Source organism: Eschscholzia californica, unplaced genomic scaffold (genome assembly GCF_041429995.1).
Source record: "Eschscholzia californica isolate CP2 unplaced genomic scaffold, dmEscCali1.0.p SCAF_2, whole genome shotgun sequence".
Taxonomy (NCBI): Eukaryota; Viridiplantae; Streptophyta; class Magnoliopsida; order Ranunculales; family Papaveraceae; genus Eschscholzia; species Eschscholzia californica.
Window position 1 is genome coordinate 19,516,111 of NW_028238309.1, and position 21,436 is coordinate 19,537,546.

The 21,436-nt window shown below is 41.0% G+C and overlaps 2 protein-coding genes across 2 annotated transcripts; both read left to right on the plus strand.

Annotated features, from left to right (window-relative positions):
- The first annotated feature begins 11,497 nt into the window (after positions 1-11,497).
- LOC147556732 (BRISC/BRCA1-A complex protein) lies at positions 11,498-14,294 on the plus strand. Its single transcript, XM_086657667.1, has 3 exons — positions 11,498-11,943; positions 12,842-13,006; positions 13,826-14,294. Exons 1-3 carry the CDS (start codon positions 11,677-11,679, stop codon positions 14,180-14,182), a joined length of 789 nt encoding a protein of 262 aa, XP_086513793.1. The 5' UTR covers positions 11,498-11,676; the 3' UTR covers positions 14,183-14,294.
- A 5,926-nt stretch (positions 14,295-20,220) lies between these two features.
- Positions 20,221-20,856, plus strand: LOC147556733 (uncharacterized). The gene has a single exon (XM_086658694.1). It carries the CDS (start codon positions 20,221-20,223, stop codon positions 20,854-20,856), a length of 636 nt encoding a protein of 211 aa, XP_086514820.1.
- Positions 20,857-21,436: the final 580 nt, after the last annotated feature.

Sequence of the window (21,436 nt, forward strand, 5' to 3'; positions counted from 1 at the left end):
CATATCTCATATGACTCTTGGTTAACGATTTAAACATTAAATCGTCCTTTAGCCTCGAAGTCCAAAACCCTTTTGCTGACTCGTTTGAGAATAACCATTTAGACATGTAGACCTCTTCATAGATCTACCCGTATTGTCCCAAGGTAAAAGATGGCACCCTGCTTTGGCATGACCCACCATCGATGAACAAGGGCTCAACAGGTGTCTTAATCTGGGTAGGCTTTACTCAAAATTCTTTTTGGGACTTATTACGTAATTTATCAAGTTGCGTTACTGTGAACTCTTGCATAACCATTCATGATTTATTACGTAAAAGTTTATGTGGGTTTGCGTAATGATTTGTTAAATCTTAGTATTACCCCTTAAAAGATCCCATCTTTTAAGTTTATTTCTTGTTCGCCTATGGTTCGATTAGATCCATATCCAAGAACCTCTATTGACTACTCCCACTTGAACCATGATCTCATCATTCAGTTCGTCAATAGATTTTAGGACCCTATACTGTAAGTATTATTCGGGCACAACTCCTTGCGCTTAGAACAAGAAACGATAATCCTATCTAAAGGTATACTATTCTACGAAATCACATACATTCATACATACAAAAATATGACAATCATAATAAATAAAGTATGTATCCTAGATTCGTTTCTAGGTTTTGCTATGTATCGTATAGCTATTCGTGGGAATTTGTGACATCTCTATGTCTAATGGCTCTTAAAGTTTCGTATTCTCAATACTTAAACTTGAAGCACATTACGTTTCTTCCTTAATTGTTTCCAAAATCAATATAAGGAAAAACTCCGTTCGGGTTCTTCTCTAATCCCGGGTCTATGTCGGAAAAATTATGCTCGGAACCGGGAGAAAAGTCTGACAAACTCCCTTTCAGATCATGGCCTAAAAAGCCCTTGAGTCCCACTCAAAATGATCTGAGTCAACCCTGGTCAAAGGCCCTTGACTGGTCTCTGGTCAACTCTTGACTCAACCTGGTCAAGGTCCGGTCCTAGAGACAGCACCTTCCTGCCGTGCTTGGTCTCTCAGGCAGACGCGTCCTAGCCCAGCTAGACGCTTCTGTCCTAGGACAAACCATAGACATCTCGAGTGAGATGTCTAGGATGCGTCCTGGTCGCGTCCCAGACGCGTCCAGACCATCCGGTCGCCTTACATCCCTCTCGGGTGCTCAATCCGAGAGCTGTTGGAACTCCCAGACGCGTCCCAGACGTGTTTGGACTTGGGACAGCACATGTGCCATCTCGGATGTTCCGTCCGAGATGCACCCGTGCTTCACAGTCGCGTCCCAGACGCTTCTGTGCACAGACGGCAAGGCCATCCTATCTGGGATGCCTTCTGGACGCGTCCAGACGCGTCCTAGACGCTTCTGGATGCTCCGGTCTCATCCCAGTCGCGTCTGGAAGCTTCCAGTCGCATCCGAGATGCTTCTGGTCGCTCCAGACGCATCCTGGATGCATCCGGACACTCGTCCAGTGTCTCGGTCCTAGACCGAGACTCTAAATAGGTTCCCTCGAGCGCGTCCCAGACGCGTCAGGGATATCCGAGACGCTCTTGTCTCGGAATCCTATTCCGTCTCGGACTGGGATATCCCAGACGCATCTTCCACGCGCTGGGACGTCCGAGACCCGAGAGTCTCGGACTCCTAGTCCGTGTTGGACTGGGATATCCCAGACGCGTCCTAGACGCTCTGGGATGTCCGAGACCCGAGAGTCTCGGACTCCTAATCCAGCTCGGACTAGGATTCCCGGTCCTTCACGGACTGGGATTTCCAGTCCGTGTCCCTGTTTGTCTCGGACTGTCTATCCAAGACGTGCTGGTCCGGCCCGGACGCGTCCTGGCCGGTCCGGCCAGTAGGGTTTCCAAACTTTTTGGAAATCCAACCGTTCCAACTGATTTTTCTTTTGTTTTTCTTTGTTCCAGCTGCTGTTAGGTACTGTTTTTGATCAATTCATCAACCAATCTTCATGGTTTTGATGATTTTTATCAAAATTCTAATACCCTAAAGCTTGTTTATGAAAACTCTTTTCATAAAACTATGTTTCTAGTGTTTCTAGGTCATGAATCTCATTCAAAACCCTAATTTGATCTCATCAAACTTATGCTTGAATCTCTATTCAAACAACAAAAACACTAATATCTAGTTGTTCAAGTATGAATCTAATTCGTCTAGTCAAAGATAGTTCATGCAAACGGCTCGTGATGCCACTGAAGGGGAATAACCTAGTGTATCTCATACACCTAATTGTCTAGTGTTGGTAGCGGAATCTAAAACATCATATGTTTAACACTAGTTTCCAGGATCTATACATGAACATACCAATGAACTAGATTGGAAAGATGATTACCTCTTAATCGCTTTCTCACGAACTAAATTCCGATCAGTATTCGGAAGATAAGAGCTCCAAGTGTAGCTCCTCTACTTGAGACACCGAGTAATGACTTGAACTCCCTCCTTTCAGTCAGCTAGGACCTTCTTGAAGGTTGAGATGAAGAACTCCTTCTTCTTGACTAGATACTTGAGAAAACTCCTTTTTTTTCTCTCTCTCTGAGATGTATATTCTGAAACTCTTTCAGTTAACCCTCAGACTCTTGAGAATTCAATCTCTGAATTGCCTCTCCCTTTAAGTTGTATAATTAGGTATATATAGAAATCCCTAGAAGAGGTATTAGACTCAGACTAGGATTCCATAAACCTAATTATTAGGCAACACCCAAAATACCCTCCATTGGGTCACTTAAGTTGGCCGGCCAACATAACCCTATATGGGCTTCCTTGGCCGGCCCACTTAGGGCCTAGCCGGCCATCACATGGCCGGCCCTATTGCCTGGGCCGGCCATCACATGGCCGGCCTCCCTAAAGCCATTCCGGGCCTCCCTTTTGGGCCCGGACATGTTTATCTCTTCGGACTTCTCCGAATCTTTCAGGACTTACCAATAACGGATCCAATCCACTTATTTGCCATTACCCATCTAGTCAATTCTCTCCGTTCAAATCATTACTCTGTTGTGTAACCCTTGTAGGATTCGGTCTATGTTAGCCGCGAATCAACTCTTGATTCGACGATCGTAGTTGGCTTCTAGCGAAGCATTACAACCCCTAATTGGACCGGACTAATGATCTTCCGAGTAAGGTCATTAAGATCCTATTAGCCAAATTGCACGCATTGCATCCTTGGTCGAAGGACACTCCTTCGGAAGGATACCATTCCTTCAGACTTTAGGCATTATATCCTTCAGTCTAGAGCACTGAAGATACTAAAGATGAGAGAGAGAAAAGTGTTCAGTAGTTTTCTAGTCGGTTTTCGATGCCTTTGGAGTCTGAGTCTCCTTCTATTTATAGGCGACTGATGAACTCGTGGAGTTTGTTAGATCCGAGATAATTAGGGTCGAGGGTGACCCCAAACCCTAAGGGAGACTCGTTCTTGACCGTCGATCTGTCGCTTGGAGTAACTCGATCGTACGATTACGCCGCCTCGACTTTAAACCCTTTGTAGTCTGAGATCGCCTAACGGTACTTAGGGCGACGTGGGGTTTTAGAGCGACTTCGTCAAATGAGTTCGTGGCGAGGTCTCCGGAGTTGAGGTTGACTCGGTATCCGGCAGGCTCGGTTGAGGGCGACCAAGGGGTGCTTGGAGCATTGTAACTTTTGGCGGGTTATTGTTCGTCTAGATGGGCGTTCGCAAGGGCTTAGAGTCGTCTGGACTTCTAGTGAGTCGAATTCCATGTTGGAGAGTGTCCAACTAGCAAGCGAGTGGGCTGGGCCCAAGAGGTATTTGTTTGAAGTAGGTTGGGCCTAGCCATCACTTAGGCGAAGTGGACTTGATACGATTTTTGACCACTACAGTTTGTCCCCCACTCTCTAAGTTAGTGATTTGCTCACTTAGAGAGAGGAGGCGTTTCAGCATTTTATGAGAGAAGTTCCAGTATTCTTGAAAGTCGTATGACGTGTCCGAAATATGTTCCCTCGTAAAATATATTGATTGTCCGACCACTTCGAGTAGTATACAACTCGGTGTCGAAATTCGTCTTCGTTCTCATAGTAATTAAAAATACGCCAACATTAACAGATCCAATTAAATAAAATACGCGAAATTAGTCGGACGGATCTTGCCCAAACTACCGAAAGGTAGTTTGGGGGAACCTGCAAAATTGCCCAAGGTTAGTGGGTGGTGGAGGTTTCCTCCAAACTACTTAAGGTAGTTTGGGGGAGGATTTCTCCCAAACTACCTGATGGTAGTTTATGTAGTGTGGAGGAAATTTCCAAACTACCTGGTGGTAGTTTGGGGGAAGGTTCCCTCCAAGCTACCGTGAGGTAGTTTGGAGGCTTCCTCCAGACTGCCTTTCGGCAGTCTGGATGTTTTCCCTCCAAACTACCGTGGGTAGCCTGGGGGGACTCCTCTAGACTGCTTCATGGCAGTCTAGAGGTTGACAATAGATTATTTTATTTTTTATATTTTTTTTATGTTGTTGTTATGTATTATATATATATATATATAAAGGTGTATATATATAAACATAATTATGTGCGTACACATGTGTATATATATATATATGTATATACACATGTGTTTAAATATTTATATGCATATGTAGGTATATGTATATATATTTATGTGCATGTGTGCATATGTGTACATCCATTATGTGTGTGAACAAATGTGTCCAAGTGACATACAATTAAATAGACAACACATGCTTTTTGTAGGGAATCTCAACAACTATGTGACACATTTATTTTCAAAGGTCTCGACCAATGTGTGAAACACATACCTTTTTTCTGGGTAGTACACTTGTCGAAATCCGTGTTTTTACAGTTGATGGAATTTTGGCCATGAAGTTGCCTAGACTAGTCTAGGTGGCCTAATGATCGACTCGTTTCATTCAAGTTCACAATAAGTCTAGATGGACTCAATGTTAGCTCGCCCCATTTTAATGGAATGGGAATACTTCTGAAAGGTTAGACCTTGTTGGGATAAGGAATTTTGTCGAGCTGCGTGCTCAAGCTCAAATGATGGAGAATTACCAAAAAGGGCTTCGTATAGAATGAGAGTTAGAAGGAGAGTTGACACTCTAGAGAATCTTGCAAAGGGCCCATGGGGCTTTTACGTTGTTTCATTTTCTAGACATGTGTTGAATGCCTTCAGAGACATGTATGACTTCGAACGCCCATGGGGCTTTTGTAGTGTTATGTTGTTGTTCTAATCATACTTTGGTTATATTCCTTTGATAGAACTGTAGTGTTGAACTTCTGAATATTTGAAAGGATGGTAATCTCTTCGATGAATTTTATGAGTCAAGTCACTTTAATCAAACACAAAAAAAGGCACTCATAAGGAAATATTGCAATTTAATGAGTTGAGTAAAAAGTATTACAAAGTAATTTAGACTTGAGGTTTGTCATCTCGAGCTTAGTGGTCAGAATTTTGAAGGTGCTTTTCTTGAGCTTGACCTTCGGGATTGCGCTGTCGTCTACAGAGTTGGCCCTGGGGCTAGCATTTCCGAATGCGTTCTTCTAGAATGGTAGATTTCTGAGACTTTGTAGCTGGAGTCGAGAGCCTTGAGGCGTCATTCTGCCATGTAGAGCTCGAGGGTGAATTCTTTCAGGAAGAGAGTTAGATCTCGAAACCGTTGTGTTATTTTGATGACTTTGAGGTCTCGAGCTTTCCTTCTCTTTCGGTAACACCTGAGGTCTTTATATTCCCCAGGATGTGTCTATCTCGAACCTTCCTTAGGCCGGGTGGAGTCTCGGAGACGTCTCGACCCGCTATAATGTGTAGAAAGAGTTGTAAAAGAGTATTAGAGGAAGGGAGATTAATAGCGCCTTGTGTGGATCATGTGGGGGGTACAAAAAGGTATGTAGTATTGTAGTGCTCCCTTTAATGCCGATTGAAGTTTGAGCGTGAACCTCGTTGCTTCGTTTGAAGCGACAGTAAGCTTCTTAGAATTTTTGTTTTTTCGTCGAAGTCTTATGTTCTTCATCTGAAGTATGAGGTCAATAACTCTAGTCTTCTGTGTGGCTATGTTGGAAGTTTAAGCTTGCATTTCATGGTATTATTTGTCCCCTGTTAGGCCAGTTGGAGCTCGAGCGTGAACCTTGCTGCTTCGTCGAAGCGATAGTAAGCTTCTAGAATTTTTTTGTTTTTCGTTGAAGTCTTATGTTCTTCGTCTGAAGTTTAAGGTTGATAGCTCTAGTCTCCATTTAGCTTTGAGGGAATTCGAGCTCGAATTTTAGGCACCATTCGTCCCCCCAGCCTAAGTGCAGAACATTATTTTCTGGACTTAGGTTGATTATTTGCTGGCTAGCTTCGGTGGATGGGTGAAGGTTGTGTTTCTCCTGTTTGTCCACGAGCTTTGACCGAGCTGCACACACAAAAGCGAAGGTCGACGGCAACACCACCAGCCCTCCGGCGCACAAATTAGTAATTTTCTATCAACAAAGAATGATAGAAATAATGGGTGAAGACATTCAATACTTCCTGTTATCAGTATGGGAGTCGAGATGAATATCGATTAACCTTGTGTGGAGTCCAGGATAGTGCAAGATTCAGGTTTGGTTCCAGCTAGGTCGTGCTCCCAAGGGGTTATTTGATGTTTTTTGCCCCAGATTGTAGGTGTAGAATGTTTCGTGCCCTTTAGCCTAGAAGTTGAATCAACTTTTCCATACTGTTGTCTTTAGAGTCGACTAAAGTTGGTGGATGATGGAGGTGTTGTTTTCCAGCCATGTTTGTCCCCCGGTCGTGTTTAGTCGCTCTGCGATTGGGTAAGAGGGGATATTGATGGTGGAACCATCGACCCTCCAGTACAAAAGTTACTCAGTAGAGTTTTTAAGACAGTGTAAACTTTTGAGGTAGAATTTTAGAAGGTTAGAGATACACCTCTGGCGAGACGTCTGTTTGTCTGGGTAAGATGCTCTAACTTGCAAAAAATCGAGCTAGAGGGTTGGTCGGTGGCGTAGCCACCGACTCTCCGATGCTTAAGTCAGTAAGTTTATTCAAGATGAAATGTAATTAAAAAAAAGTTCGCCCCCGACTCTCCGATGCTTAAGTCAGTAAGTTTATTCAAGATGAAACGTAATAAAAACTGTTTAGAGTTTCGAAATGGTACAACTTTAGATGTGCTGCATTCCAACTCTTATTAATGTTGAGTTCATCTTCGAGTTGTAGTTTGTCCACCTTGCCCTACTACTCAGATGGTTCGATGTTCAAGTTGTACTCTGGAATTCTGGTGCGAATTGGTCCTTGTGGCCTTTCGCCAGTTCGACCTGGTGGGTCAAGTGCTTTTCTGTTGTCTCGAGGTTGAGGTCTCCTTGAGGTAGTGTAAGGCTCTGAGTATCTACCATCTGACCTACGATCTGTTCGTCTCAAGCGACGTTCTCGGGATCGCTCATCGCTAAGGTAGTGTCTGCTTCGATGGTACTCGTCTTCTTCCCAACGGATCTCTACCCAAGCTCGAGCAAGGACATCCTCCATGGTGGTGCAGTTGAACTTGGTGAGTTCTTTGTAGAGTTCGCTGTCTGTAAGTAACCCTTTTTGAAATGCATCTATTGCCGTCTCTTGGTTACAATAGGGGATCAAGACTTTCTCTCTGTTGAACCTCCCTACATAATCTCTAAGTGGTTCACCTCGCCTCTGGCTAAGTCGATAAAGGTCTCCAGAGAGCTTCTCTAACTTCTTACTACTTGCGAACTGTTCAACGAACGTGTCTGTCAGCTGGGCAAATGAGGCAATAGAGTTGTTCGGCAGGTTGGTGTAGCACTGGAGAGTTGGACCAATGAGGCTCGACCCGAAGCTTTTGCACATGCAAGCCTCTCTAAGGTCCCTGGGTATGGCTGTAGTGAACATCCTTTGCTTGTAGGATGCAATATGGTCGTCTGGATCTGAGGTGCCATCATACATTCTCATACTTGGGAATGAAAATTTCTTCGGCATCTCCACTAAGGCGATGGCGTCGACGAAAGGGGAGTCTGCATAACTCTGAGGTAGAGTCTTTCTAAGGGGGGGTTGGGACTCCTGGAATGCGAGTGATCAGAGCCTCCATCTCTGCCAATTTTTTAGGCATTGCCTGCTCCAAGGGGGTTCCTGCAAAGCCAGAGTTCAGACAATCAGTCAACAAACTAAAGGGTACACTAGTACGTAGTAAAGTAGGAGGAGTAAGGGAGGATGAGAAAAGAGGGGCAGTCATCGACTGCGATTGTTGATTGGTTTGAGTTGATCTTTGGAAAGATGGTAATAACGTCGTTGCCGGAGTCGTAGTATTAGTCACTGGATTCGAAATCGAGACGTCAATGGTGCCAGACTGGACGGTTGGTTGGCTGGAGGAGTTTCCTGCTTCAGGGGTCACCAAGGATTGCATCGGGTTGACCGGAGTTCGAAACCTAGGTCCGGTTGGATACACCATGGCGAGTTCAGTAACTTTTTCTTGAAGTAGTTGGTTTTCTGCTCGAACCAGAGCATTCTCCTCCTCCAAGGCTTTAAACTTTTGGGAGTTTTCTCGCACCTGACCTGTGAGTTCGGCGATCTGGGTCGAGACATCGTTTGGTGAGGCTACCATTCCTTCTTCCATTGATGAGGTCGTCTGAGATGTTAGTTGAAGGGGCCCCACGGTGGGCGCCAAACTGTGGACGGTAGAAAATCACACAATTAATAGATCGTCGATTGGTGGGCCACCGACAACTTGGGCACTAGACCTCGAGTTGGACCTGTAGACAGACAAAAACGAGCAGAAACCGTAAAGTCTTGGAGACACTGGGATGGTGTCTTGCCAAGGGCACTCCGACGGTCAAGTCAGCAAACTATAAGTGAAATAAATATAAGTCGATTGAATGCTGAGGGTGTCACCGTGTTGTATCGTCGGAGGATGGCTCGACTCGTAGAGTGCTCCGGAGTGATGGAGCTTGAAGATATAATATCGTCGTCTAGAGTGATCCCCTAGAAGATTACCCTTCAAGTCTTCTGGAATTCGAAGGTCGATTATCGTCGTTTAGAGCACTGAAGATACTAAAGATGAGAGAGAGAAAAGTGTTCAGTAGTTTTCTAGTCGGTTTTCGATGCCTTTGGAGTCTGAGTCTCCTTCTATTTATAGGCGACTGATGAACTCGTGGAGTTTGTTAGATCCGAGATAATTGGGGTCGAGGGTGACCCCAAACCCTAAGGGAGACTCGTTCTTGACCGTCGATCTGTCGCTTGGAGTAACTCGATCGTAAGATTACGCCGCCTCGACTTTAAACCCTTCGTAGTCTGAGATCGCCTAACGGTACTTAAGGCGACGTGGGGTTTTAGAGCGATTTCGTCAAATGAGTACGTGGCGAGGTCTCCGGAGTTGAAGTTGACTCGGTATCCAACATGCTCGGTTGAGGGCGACCAAGGGGTGCTTGGAGCATTGTAACTTTTGGCGGGTTATTGTTCGTCTAGATGGGCGTTCGCAAGGGCTTAGAGCCGTTTGGACCTCTAGTGAGTCGAATTCCATGTTGGAGAGTGTCCAACTAGCAAGCGAGTGGGCTGGGCCCAAGAGGTATTTGTTCGAAGTAGGTTGGGCCTAGCCATCACTTAGGCGAAGTGGACTTGATACGATTTTTGACCACTACACAAAGCGATTCGCGGCTAACTTCGTCTAGATCCTACAACGGGTTACACAAAGAGTGTCAACTTGATCGGAAGATATGACTAGAGGGATTGGACATATATACATGGATAATACCCATAGAGATATGCCCATAGGCCGAAAAGAAGTTTAGGCAAGGATAGTACGAAAGGCCCGAAAGAAGGGATTTTGGGCCAGGGCACCAAATGGATGATTTGGGCCCTAGAGAGTGGCCAACCAAGTGATATGGGCAGCCATAAAGTGGCTGACCAGATAAGGTCACAAACCCTAGGGTGGGACGCCCATAACAAGGGATTTAAGGAAAATTAGAAACTACTTTCAAATTTTCACTATTTTCTTAATCTTATTCAAAAAGGTTTTTTAGGAATCTAATTAGGGTTCGACTTTAACTTAGAACTCTATATAAACCCTCTTTGGGACTTGAATAAGGTGTGGAATTTCTCATAAAGCTTTCTGACTCTACCGCATCAAGTAGAGAAGAGAAAGTGAGCTAATTCCCATTACTATCTATCTAGTCAAAGAAGAAGGAGTTCTTTATCTAACAACCACTGTTATTCTAGCTAATAAACAAGGAGGGAGATCAAGGTGATTGCTCGTTGTCCCAAGTAGATGAGCTACAATTGGAGCTCTTGGTCTTCTTGAGAGCGATTGGAAAGGTTCGAGGGAAAACTAGCTATAAATGTATTTATGCAATAGTTTTACTTAGTTCATCATTATTTCTTATGCATCCGATCCTGGGAATACTAGTGTTTGACATTAGATGTCAAGTTATTCGCATACAACGCTAGTAGAAGCGGTCATAACCCAACACGTACTTTATCCATCCTTCCTCGCGGTCGCCAAACCTTCAGTAACCTCAAAATCACAATTTTCTGTGGATTTGTCATCATTTTTGTCCTTCGTGTATAAGGAACCTCGGCGGAAGTTCATGTGTCGTAGTTGAAAATAATAACATAACGAAAGAAAGTAGTCATATTCGTGTTGTGGTCAGATCCGATGGTAATCCAAACGATCCTTCTGATTTTGTGATAAATCCCAATATAATCCATAGTCTTGGTCCCAAAATCTCATATTGGAACCAAGAAAGGAAATTCTGGCTTGATTATGATTTCCATCAGGTCTCATGGATATTGCGCGAAGCTATTATTAACTCGAATGGTCATTTTAGTTCATCTGGAAGTCGAATGAATCTGATTAATGGACAGTGATACATTGTTTGCTGATACGGTATTTGAAGTTCCTCTCTCTTAAGTACGATAACTACAATATGGTTGTTCATGGTTACCCAGATAGAAAGAGATCTGAAGAGATAGAGATGGATCTACGAAGAAAGATAGTGAGAGAGACATTGAGAGGGATGAAGATTAGGGGACAATAGTTCAATCGTGTGAAATTTTAGACTATATAATAGATATACTTCCTGAGTCAATTTATATTGACTTAGTCTTTATGCCCCGAAAACTTTTCTTTATTCCCCAAAGAATTGACCTTTTTTTTCTCTTGTTCTTCTCCATCTATTTTTTCTTTTTCATCTCTTCCCCTTCTTCGAATCATAATCGACACTTTATCATAAAAAAATCTTGTTTCTAAATTCATCATCATCAATCAACAATGAGGAGTTAGAGAGATAAAAAAACTTTGTTTTAGAGAGAGAAAGAGAGTAAAACTACTACTGAAAAACTTTGACTTCAAATCAATCTTGATCTATGATGAGACATTAGAGAGAGGAAGAACCTTGATCCAAAACCACCATTACAAATGCTTCCGGAAATCCTAATCACAGACTGGTCTCGGATCAATTCGACAGGTTTCAGACTAGTCAGTCCGAACCCCGAAGCAAGGGCTCAGACTTGTCCGAGTCCTACCCGTTGCTTAGAATTTCGGATGGATAGATCTGTATGCTACAATTTTAGCGGGGTGCCGATAGATGTTTGTGGTCAAAAAATATTGACCTTGGTCAATCCCCACTAACCAAAGAGGGCTAATTTGTGAATTGTGATCATCTGAGTTCACTCTGCAACTAACCTAGAGAGAGAGAAGGTTGGAGAGAGAGAGAGAGAGAGAATGGAGGGTGAAGGGTCTTCTTCTTCTTCTTCTATGCATTCATCATACAAACTTCAACCAATTCGTTTCTTGAATGAAGACATACTATTCTGCACTGATATCGACGTTGAATCCCAAGTAGAGATGAAAGTATCAGGTCCCAAAGGCCGACCAATCACCAGGTTTGAATCAATTAAACAAGCAATTCTCCTCTTCATTCATGCCAAACTCTCCATTAATCCCGATCATCGCTTCGCTTTCGCTTCTCTTTCCCAATCCGCCTCCTGGGTACCATTTCTTCACCTCCAAATTCTCCTTATATATATATATATATATATATTGTTTTTATGTTATGAAATTATTACAAAGGAAGAAACTTTGATTCAAATTTCTCACTGATCTATATTTAAGATTTAGATGAGTAGTCCCCATTATTTCTCAACTTTGACAGCTTCATGTGATTCTATTGGAAAACCCTACCTACTACATGGCCTATTAAAAAAAAACCTAAATTTATGCAGGTTTCTCCCAAGTGATAATTTCCTTGAACCCTCTAAATTTCTCTTGAATGAGAATTTTGCTACTTCTTTCAATTTAATAGAACACTTCAAGGTTAGTGGTATTCTGTTTGATTGATTTCGATAAAACCCTAAAAAAGTTTGAAGCTTACCTTGGTTAGGTGCTAAGTGCTAACATGTACGTTTCTCTCCATAGGAGATACTAGGGTTCGAATCTTACTGTTTCCGTAGAAAATAATGAAACCCTAAAAATTTGTTTGGGGAATTCGTCTTAATTTGAAAAGCTTACATGTTTTTAATCATAGGTTTTGCTTGGTATGCCATTAAAGTTTGAATATCGATTGCCCAAACGTTGCTTTCAGGGTTTCTATGTAAGAAGTGCTTCCATATGAACCATTCTGTATTTGCCTACTTGAATTTGGCAAAAAGGTAGAGAGAGTATTTGTATTTTTAAATGGATGTAAATATTTTGCCACATTCATGTGGATGACGAGAAAATGGTTCATATTAATGCACTTAGACAAAAACCGAAACAAGTTGGGCTTAAAAATTTCTTCATCTTTTCAGTTTTCATACTTACGTATCAAGATTGCATCTCCTAAAGTTAGCTCTTGAATTTGTAGAAAAATCAACATCTCTTATATCTCTTTCTGTTTTGTTTCTTGAAGCATCACCAAAAGGAGTTCAGCAATGGGGTCGAACATGCAATTTCTGCACTTCGAGGGTTAGTGCCTTCTAATACATCATATGGGCATGCAGATCTCACTCAACTATTCCGTGTTGCAGCTCATGAAGCAAAGAAATCCCGGGCACAAAATCGTATTTTAAGAGTGGTATGCTTTCATTGAATTTACTTTTTGGTAGATGTAGAAACCTATGAAAAAATGAGCTTCAAGAATGGTGTTCGGTAAGTTGAGACACCTTCTACAATTCTTCAATTACGGATCTACTTTCAGTTTTCGTATAGAGAAGATAGATTCTCTACTTAAATTGAGTCCACCTCTCAAGATCGCTCCCGAGTCCCGATTATGAAAATACTACAAATGCTTGAAGATCCCAGCAAAGTCCTATAGAAACTCTGATCTAATCCTAGATATACCATATAGAAGAATATAAATTAGACATTTTAGCATCACTGAGATGAAAATTTCTTCCCAAGATTAGGATTCTTGTTACACACGACATGTTCATGTCAAATTGTGTTTGATAGCGCCTTCACTTTCGTGAAAATAGGTGGACTATATAATACTTTCCATTGGTTGACTGCAATTTTATTCTATGGAAATGAGATTTCAATACCGTAAACTTTGTCAAAAAATGTGATTTTTAGCACTTCCTTGGCATACATTTCTCCTTCTCTCTAACGGAATCAATTCCACGGAATTCTTGAGAACAAACACAATTCTACTGAACATATTTCTTCACTTTCAAACTCCAGTTTAGATTTTTTCTACGTGTTGCAAAATTTGAATATTGAAGAATTGTTTTTCAGAAATCTAATGTGGATTCTTATGGTTAAATTTGTATGCATATATCTTCTACCGAAAAACTTCTTAGCTTTAATGGTTAAAGGTGCAACACTGCAACCCTTGATCTTGCTTGATAATCACATGAAATCTGGGAAATAACATAAGTGCATTCTTTATTTTCAGATCCTAATATATTGCAGATCATCTATACAACCACAATATCAATGGTCTTCAAACCAGAAGCTTTTCACATTAGATGTCGTGTATCTCCATGATAAACCATGTCCTGAGAACTGTCCCCAAAAGGTATATGATGCACTTGTCGATGCTCTTGAGCATGTTAGTGAGTTCGAGGGCTATATTTTTGAGAGCGGACAGGGCCTTTCACGTACACTTTTCCGTATCATGTGTGTTTTGTTATCTCACCCACAACAACGATGTGTCCAAGACGATATCGACATCCCTAAATCCCTAACAAAGAAGTCAACTTCAGCTGAACCCATCCCTGGTGAAGAAAATGTTGTTGTATCAACCCAGTGATTCGATGTGAATTCCAAAGTTAATTTAATACTTTGTTTTGTTTATATATGTTTGGACTTATAGTTGGGTTTTTATCAATGTACCTATCATATTGGAAATCTTTTCCTTCTATTATGAAGTATGAACTATGAATTTAATATCTAGCTAGATACCTTTCAATTGAGGTTGTGTAATAGTCATCGTTTCGACAAACTCCTTTTTGGCGGTCTGGTATTCAATTTTTATTATTGTTTGAATATCGGTAATATGGAACAGTGATAGTACATTTCACAATTTGTTGAGGTTGGAAAATGAGAAATTCAAAATGGATATTTAGTTCAAAAAGTACACCTCTAATCTGAATTTAGTCCATCCTTGAAGGATACGAATCTTTAATCTCTTGAGGTTTAATGTATTTAGTTAAGGTTGTAGGTGACATGGAATCCAGTGCCAAGTTTCAATCAGACCCCTTTCTATATAAAATTTGAGACCGGAACTTCGTTTACAGCATATGTACTAAGTGGCGGCCAACAGCCCAACATGCAGTGTTGGTATGTGAACACTGGCGCAGCCGAAGGGTACCGGTTGTGGCCTTTCTAGGGTTTGGAAGACTCAGACGCATTGGCCAAGACAAGCTATCTATTTGGGTACCGGTTGTGGCCTTTCTAGGGTTTGGAGGACTCAGACGCATTGGCCAAGACAAGCTATCTATTGGGGTAAAAATACCCCATAACTAGCTCTTTATGGTTGTATGGTGAGTGGGTGGTGTATTTTGGTTTATAGCCCCTCTTGCCTCTAGGATACAATCATACAACAGTTTACTAGAACAAGGTAGCACTCAAAATATTCTGTTCTAGTAAGAACTTGACTGTAACTCTGTAGAAAAATATTAGAAGAAACAAAACACTTAAAAACTATAAAGAAACACTATAAGAGAAGAAGGGAAAATGTGTTTGTGTCTGTTTAGAACAAAAGGGAAGAGTTGTTTTCGTTTAGAACAAAGGAAACCCTTCGTCAAAGATAAAGAGGAGAGAGAGAGTAAAGAGAAGAAGAAGGGAATTTTTTTTTCTTTTCAAGTTAGGTCGCCAACCGGAAATTGCCCACCGGCGATTTGACGTCGTTAAGTCAAACTCTGATCTAAGTATTATCTCCTATATACACATTGTCTTTAACCAAGCTGGAGATGTCCTTTGACAACTTCAGGCATTGGCAGCATTGCCTATAAATTGTTACTGTAACTTGTTAGTCACAGTGTATATTAGTGTTATAAATTTGATTCTGCACGACTAGTCTTACTATTTAGAGACATAATTCCAAACCCCAAGCTAGTCATCCTATTAGCCCTCCTTCAACATTTTCTTTCATGGCTTCTCAATACTCTCTCTGCTCATGGCAAATTAACTCTTCGTTTTTCGAAACCATCGTCTAAATAGGAACTTCAACCGATTAATTCTGATTTTATAGGTGGCTGGTGTTGTCCTTACGATGTGGGGCTTTCCTTCATAAAAAAATTACTCTATCCACAATCTAGATTCTTCCGTGACTGTGATTACTTTCCTATCCAGGGTCCAGTAAACACTTTTCTTGTCAAACCGAAGAGTTAATTTTTGTTAAATGCTTTGAATTTCGGTCGCCCATGGATCCTGAGGGGAATGATGTTGGTACTTAAGGAAGTCGAATTTCCAGTCTCAGATGCAGTGGACGATCTCTTCTTTGAACCCATGTGGTGTACCCTCTATAAGGTACCACAAGCTATCCAGAACAAAGAGGATTTTGATGCCATTTTCGAGTGCATGTGTAAAATCATTCAGATAAAGCCTCGAAATTTTGGCTTTGTTAACAATCAGACAGTCAAGGTGCACTTCCTTTATGATGTTCGCCCCCCCTCTGCTAGCTGTTATTCATCCTATCTTTTCAGATGGGGAAAAGGAAATCAAGATTAGCTATTTCAAATTCCCAGGAGCCATATGTCAGCTGTGTCGTATTGTTGATCACCCTCTGGATAATTGCCTTATCTTTGCGAACTCATCGGAGGAGGAGTTTGAAGCTGATACTGATCCTATGGAGACAGGTTTAATTAACAACCCTCTTATTGAACCTGAACTACCATCCCCAGTAAGTCATCCAACTCATCCTCACCTTATCTTTTCCAACTCGGAGAAAAGAGGTAGAGTTAGCTCCATTCATATTTCTTTGAGCTCCCCGGAGCATATTGAGGAGAACATGCAAACTAGTGAATGGTGATTGATAACTCGGAGACTCGTCGTCTTCTCCAAGAGTCTTTTCTGCTCACTCAAAGCCTTAATATTATATCCAATGAAGGGGAGGATGGTGATGCTGCACCAACAGGGTCGTCCACTCACTAAGGGTCTTTTTTGTCTGTTCTGTTTAGTTTCTGTGTAGAGCTAGTTGGTTTATGTTTTCAGTTGTATTTGTCTCTGTTTAGATGGTGTTATCCTCGTCTCTGTTTAGTTTTTTTGTTTGGAGTGGGATCAGTCTCCAAGTTTCTTCTAGAGCTCTCAGTGCTTGCTCTTTTTTGGTAGGATGGATTAAGCTTTTGAGGTATAAGACTCTAAAGTTTCTACCATCTTAGTCTTTGTTCAGGGCTTGGTTTTGGTGGTTTGGACTATTTATGCTACTTTGACTGGTTCTTTGTTCATTGATACTTATTGTGATCTTTGTCTTAGTGTTTAGTTCTTGTTTTTCTCTTTTCTTCCTTCTTTTCTGTTGTTGTTAAGTGCTTGTTTTCTTTTAGTTCTGTTCCATGCAGACTCACGAAACTCCACCGACCGACATTACGATCCTAACATTGAACGTAAGAGGTTGTGGAAATTTTACTAATCGAAAACATCTATGGAATTTAATTAAAGAACATAAGCCTGATATTATCTACTTATCTGAAACTAAGTGTATGAATGTGAATCTGAATAAACTTCCTAATATGAGCAATATCTATGAGCACCGAGCCGTGGAACCTATAGGCAAATCTGGGGGTCTAGCCATGTTCTGGACCAAATCCATCCAGCTAGAGATAGTGCTTCTAGATAATAACTTCATCATGCTAAGGGCACCCAAACCCACAACCAATTTAAATTTCATAGAACTGGTTTTTATGGGTGCCCGCATCACAACAACAAGATACAACCGTGGTACACCTTGGCCCAGAATGGTCCCTCGGATAACAATCCTTGGGTGGTGATAGGAGATCTAAACAACACTTTGCACCCTTCAGAAAAATCAGGAGGTAACGAAGCCCAACAAGCCCACTTAACCAAAATTAATCAAACTATTAATGACATGGGCCTTCTAGACATAGGCTTCTCGGGCCCACCTTTCACTTGGTCCAACAAACAATTTCAAGGCAATCTCATTAAGGAGAGATTAGACAGAGCCTTAAAAAATCATATGTGGTTGATAGACTTCCTGGCTTCCCAACTTACTCATCTTCCTAACCTTGGATCTGACCATCTCCCGATTCTCCTTACTACTAATTTCATCAAAACCATTTAAATTTATTCGTACCTGGATGACTCACCAGGGTTGCGCTAATTTCATCAAAACCAATTGGTCTCAGATACCTAACCAAATCCAGCTTAAACTTAACTCTCTAGCCATCCATCTACCTGGAACAAAAAAGTCTTCGGACATCTGGAAACTAAAATCAAAACTTTAACCAACAATATCCAAAATGTTCAAGATAAAAATTCTTTCCAAGTCATAAATGCTCATCTAGAACATCTTTTTCTTCTCCAAGAAAGCATCTGGAAAGAAAAATCTCATATTTCGAACATTAATTTGGGTGACAGCAACACCAAGTTCTTCCATGCTAAAGCGATAGCGAGAAACAGAAAAACTAATATCAGCTCCATCAAAAGAGAGGACAACTCTTGGACCAATGATGATGCTGAAATTCCAAACATTTTTGCACATCATATTTCCTACATTTCCACTTCAGCCGGATCTACGATCACGGATAACCTTCTGAATAAATTTCATCCCCAAATAGAAAATTCCCAAAACCTCATTCTTACTACCATACCACTATAAGAAGAAATTCGCAAGGCAGTGTTTTCTCTAAAAGCGGATGCCGCCCCGGACCCGGATGGTTACCCACCTTTTTTCTACCAATCCAATTGGGACACAGTTAAACCTGACATTATCAATATGGTATCAGTCTTTTTTCATTCTGTCAGCCTCCAAGCTCAATCAAATCATACCCACACATGTCTCCTCCCAAACAAAAACCCCCTAAACTCCTGGAGATTTCAAACCCATCAGTTTACTGAACACTACATACAAAATTCTTACCAAAATTCTGGCTAATAGGCTCAATGATCTCCTTCCTGATCTTATCTCTCCTTTTCAAGCGGCCTATATCCCTGGGAGACAGATCACGGATAACATCATTATTAGTCAAGAAATTATACACTCTTTCAAGAAATGTAGGGGTTCCAAAAGTCTCAAGCTTGACATGTCGAAAGCTTTTGACCGAATCGAATGGAGTTACTTAGAACAGATCACGGCGCATATGAACTTTTCTGCTCACTGGATTAACCTTATCAAAACCTGCCTAAACTCTTCCACCATGGCTATTCTTATCAATGGTCGTCCGAGCAATACTTTCGCGGTTAGCAGAGGTATCCGTCAAGGCGACCCGCTTTCCCCTTTCCTCTTTGCTTTGGCCATGGAAGGGCTAAGTCGGTTGTTAGAAAGCAACAACAATGCTAATAATTTTGAAGGTTTCTGTTTCCCGAATTCCGATATTAATATGAAACACCTGCTTTTCGCCGATGATTGTATCATATTCGGGCGCAACACTCTCGAAAATGTGTATAATCTCAAACAAATTCTTTCCGAATTCAACCTGGCATCTGGTCGGATGATAAATTATGCCAAATCTACGATTTTCTTCTCCAAAAATTCTCATCCAAAATTCAAGAGAATGATCATTAGCAGTTTCAAAGTTCATCAATCCTCCTCCCTCGACAAATACGTGAGCACGAATCTCTTCATTAACAAAACAAAAAGCAACTATTCTCTTCTCTCATTTCTCAAATCCAAAATAAGTTGTCTAAATGGCAAACTAACCTTCTCTCCCAAGCGGGTCGCTCTATAGTAATCTCCTCTATAGCAGTGGCCATCCCCCAATACCAAACGCAGTGATTTGCCATCCCCAAAGGCATTAGCAACAGCGTAGAGACCCTCCAAAGGTCTTTCTAGTGGGGAAAATAAAAAAACCATCCATACCATCAACTGGCTTGCTATATGGAAACCGCGCAAAATAGGGGGACTTGACTTCCTTCTTCCACACTTAGACGATCAAGCGTTTCTTAGCAAATTAGTGTGGAGGATGATTAAAAATCCTCAGGATTTGTGGGCTCGACTTCTAAAAGCTAAATACTTCCCGAATTCCTCTAAACCCAGACCACCCAACTCCAATCACTCTTGGTCGTGGAAGTCTATTAGATAACATTATGATAATGTGGCCAAAATTATATTCTGGGACATTAACAAAGGACAAATGTTAACATCTGGAATGACAACTGGATCCCAAATCACCCCCACCGATTGCTAACCTTAATAATGTTGACCTCTCTTGGGTCAGCCAACGAATCATTAATAATGAATGGAACCTAACATTGTTAAATTCTTGTTTTCCTACTGATATTGTCAATCCCATCATTACTATCAATTTGCAGGTGGACCAAGAGGACTCATCCGAATGGTCATTAACGAAATCTGGTAAATACTCCATTAAATCCATGTATCATCATCTTCGCACCAATGGAAATGAACAGGATAATGAATAGGTAGAATGGAACCATAAATGGAATATTAACACTATTCCGAGGATAAAATTATTTTTATGGAAATGTTGTACCAATAGCCTACCAGTTCGCGACAAAATAGGGAACTTTATCGATAATGTCTACTCTTGCTTGAAATCTAATCATAATGAAACCATTGATCATGCGTTATTACACTGCAACTATGCGAAAACAATATGGTTTTATTTTCATGTCAGAACAGACAGAATACTATCCATCAAATAATAGATCATGATGTGGAAGGATTTAGATGAGGAATTAGCAACTCTTTATGCAAAAATATTATGGTTTATATGGAAAGAACGATGTGAAGCTTGCTTCACATCCAAAAAACAAAGACCCATGCAGGTTATACAAACAACATCAACACCTCTGAAAACGACGATTAAGATAAAAGAACTAAAGACACAAACATGGAGCCCTCCATCGACACCATTTCTTAAATTCAACACTGACGCTTTATTTACAGATCTTTCAGAACCAGCAGGAATAGACTGTGTGATTCATGACTCTCAAGCCAATTGCATTTCGGCTTATGCAGATACCACCAGAGGACAAACGACGGAAGAATGTGAATGTATTTCTATTAAGAAGGCCCTCCTGTGGGCAATCCAGCTCAACATAACACATGTTCATATTGAAAGCGACAACCTCAATGTAAGTACATTCCTGGAAGACCAAAGCTACACCACGCAATGGCAGTCTAAAAAGCATTTATCAGAGATTATACAATTGAAAGTGAAATTCACCGAGTTCAAATCTTATTACATCCCAAGATCATCTAACTCTATAGCGGATGCATTAGCAAAATGGGAAGACAACACCGACAAAAGAAGATTTGGAACAATCTGCCAGATTTCTGTATGATTTAGTTGTTTTAGTTTTTGCTTCTGTTTCAATAAAAAAATATTAATTTATTTTTCCTAACATGATTTACGTTAGGTCCGAATTTCAATTTTGTTTGGGGCCTCTCAAATACTTGGGCCGGCTATGACCGTAGAAAATATCTCAACGCCCTAATCAGGGTATTCTTGTCATAAATTTCCATGAGAACAAATATCTAAGGCCCAAAATTCGAATCAAAATAGGAAATCAAAGTCAACCCAGAATTATATTAGAAATAAAACCCAAAAGATGAAAGTACTATGTTACCCCCAACCAAGATTTGAGATCCCTCTTATATCCCTCAACCATTTCCCGCTCTCTTTTCCCTCCTAGTCAATTCGCGAGTTACGAGATGGGGTCAAATCACTCTTACATTTGACATTTAATACATTCAAAATTTGTTTTCTCTCTCTTCATTTGTCAGAAAAACGAAAAAGGTTGGAAGCACTCTAATGGAACTTATGTCTAAACTTATATCTATGCTGGTGTCAAAAGTAATAGTTAGATAAACATTTTGTAAAATGTTTTAATTTAGAAGTTAGGTGTCTTGATTTTGTATATA

What these genes read in the sequence shown, in the direction of transcription:
- LOC147556732 (XM_086657667.1), top strand. Translation starts at nt 11,677, where the DNA reads ATGGAGGGTGAAGGGTCTTCTTCTTCTTCTTCTATGCATTCATCATAC. An exon ending in TTTCCCAATCCGCCTCCTGG is followed by an intron (nt 11,944 to 12,841) that starts GTACCATTTCTT and finishes TGTTTCTTGAAG; the next exon opens with CATCACCAAAAGGAGTTCAG. An exon ending in AAAATCGTATTTTAAGAGTG is followed by an intron (nt 13,007 to 13,825) that starts GTATGCTTTCAT and finishes CTTTATTTTCAG; the next exon opens with ATCCTAATATATTGCAGATC.
- LOC147556733 (XM_086658694.1), top strand. Translation starts at nt 20,221, where the DNA reads ATGATGTGGAAGGATTTAGATGAGGAATTAGCAACTCTTTATGCAAAA.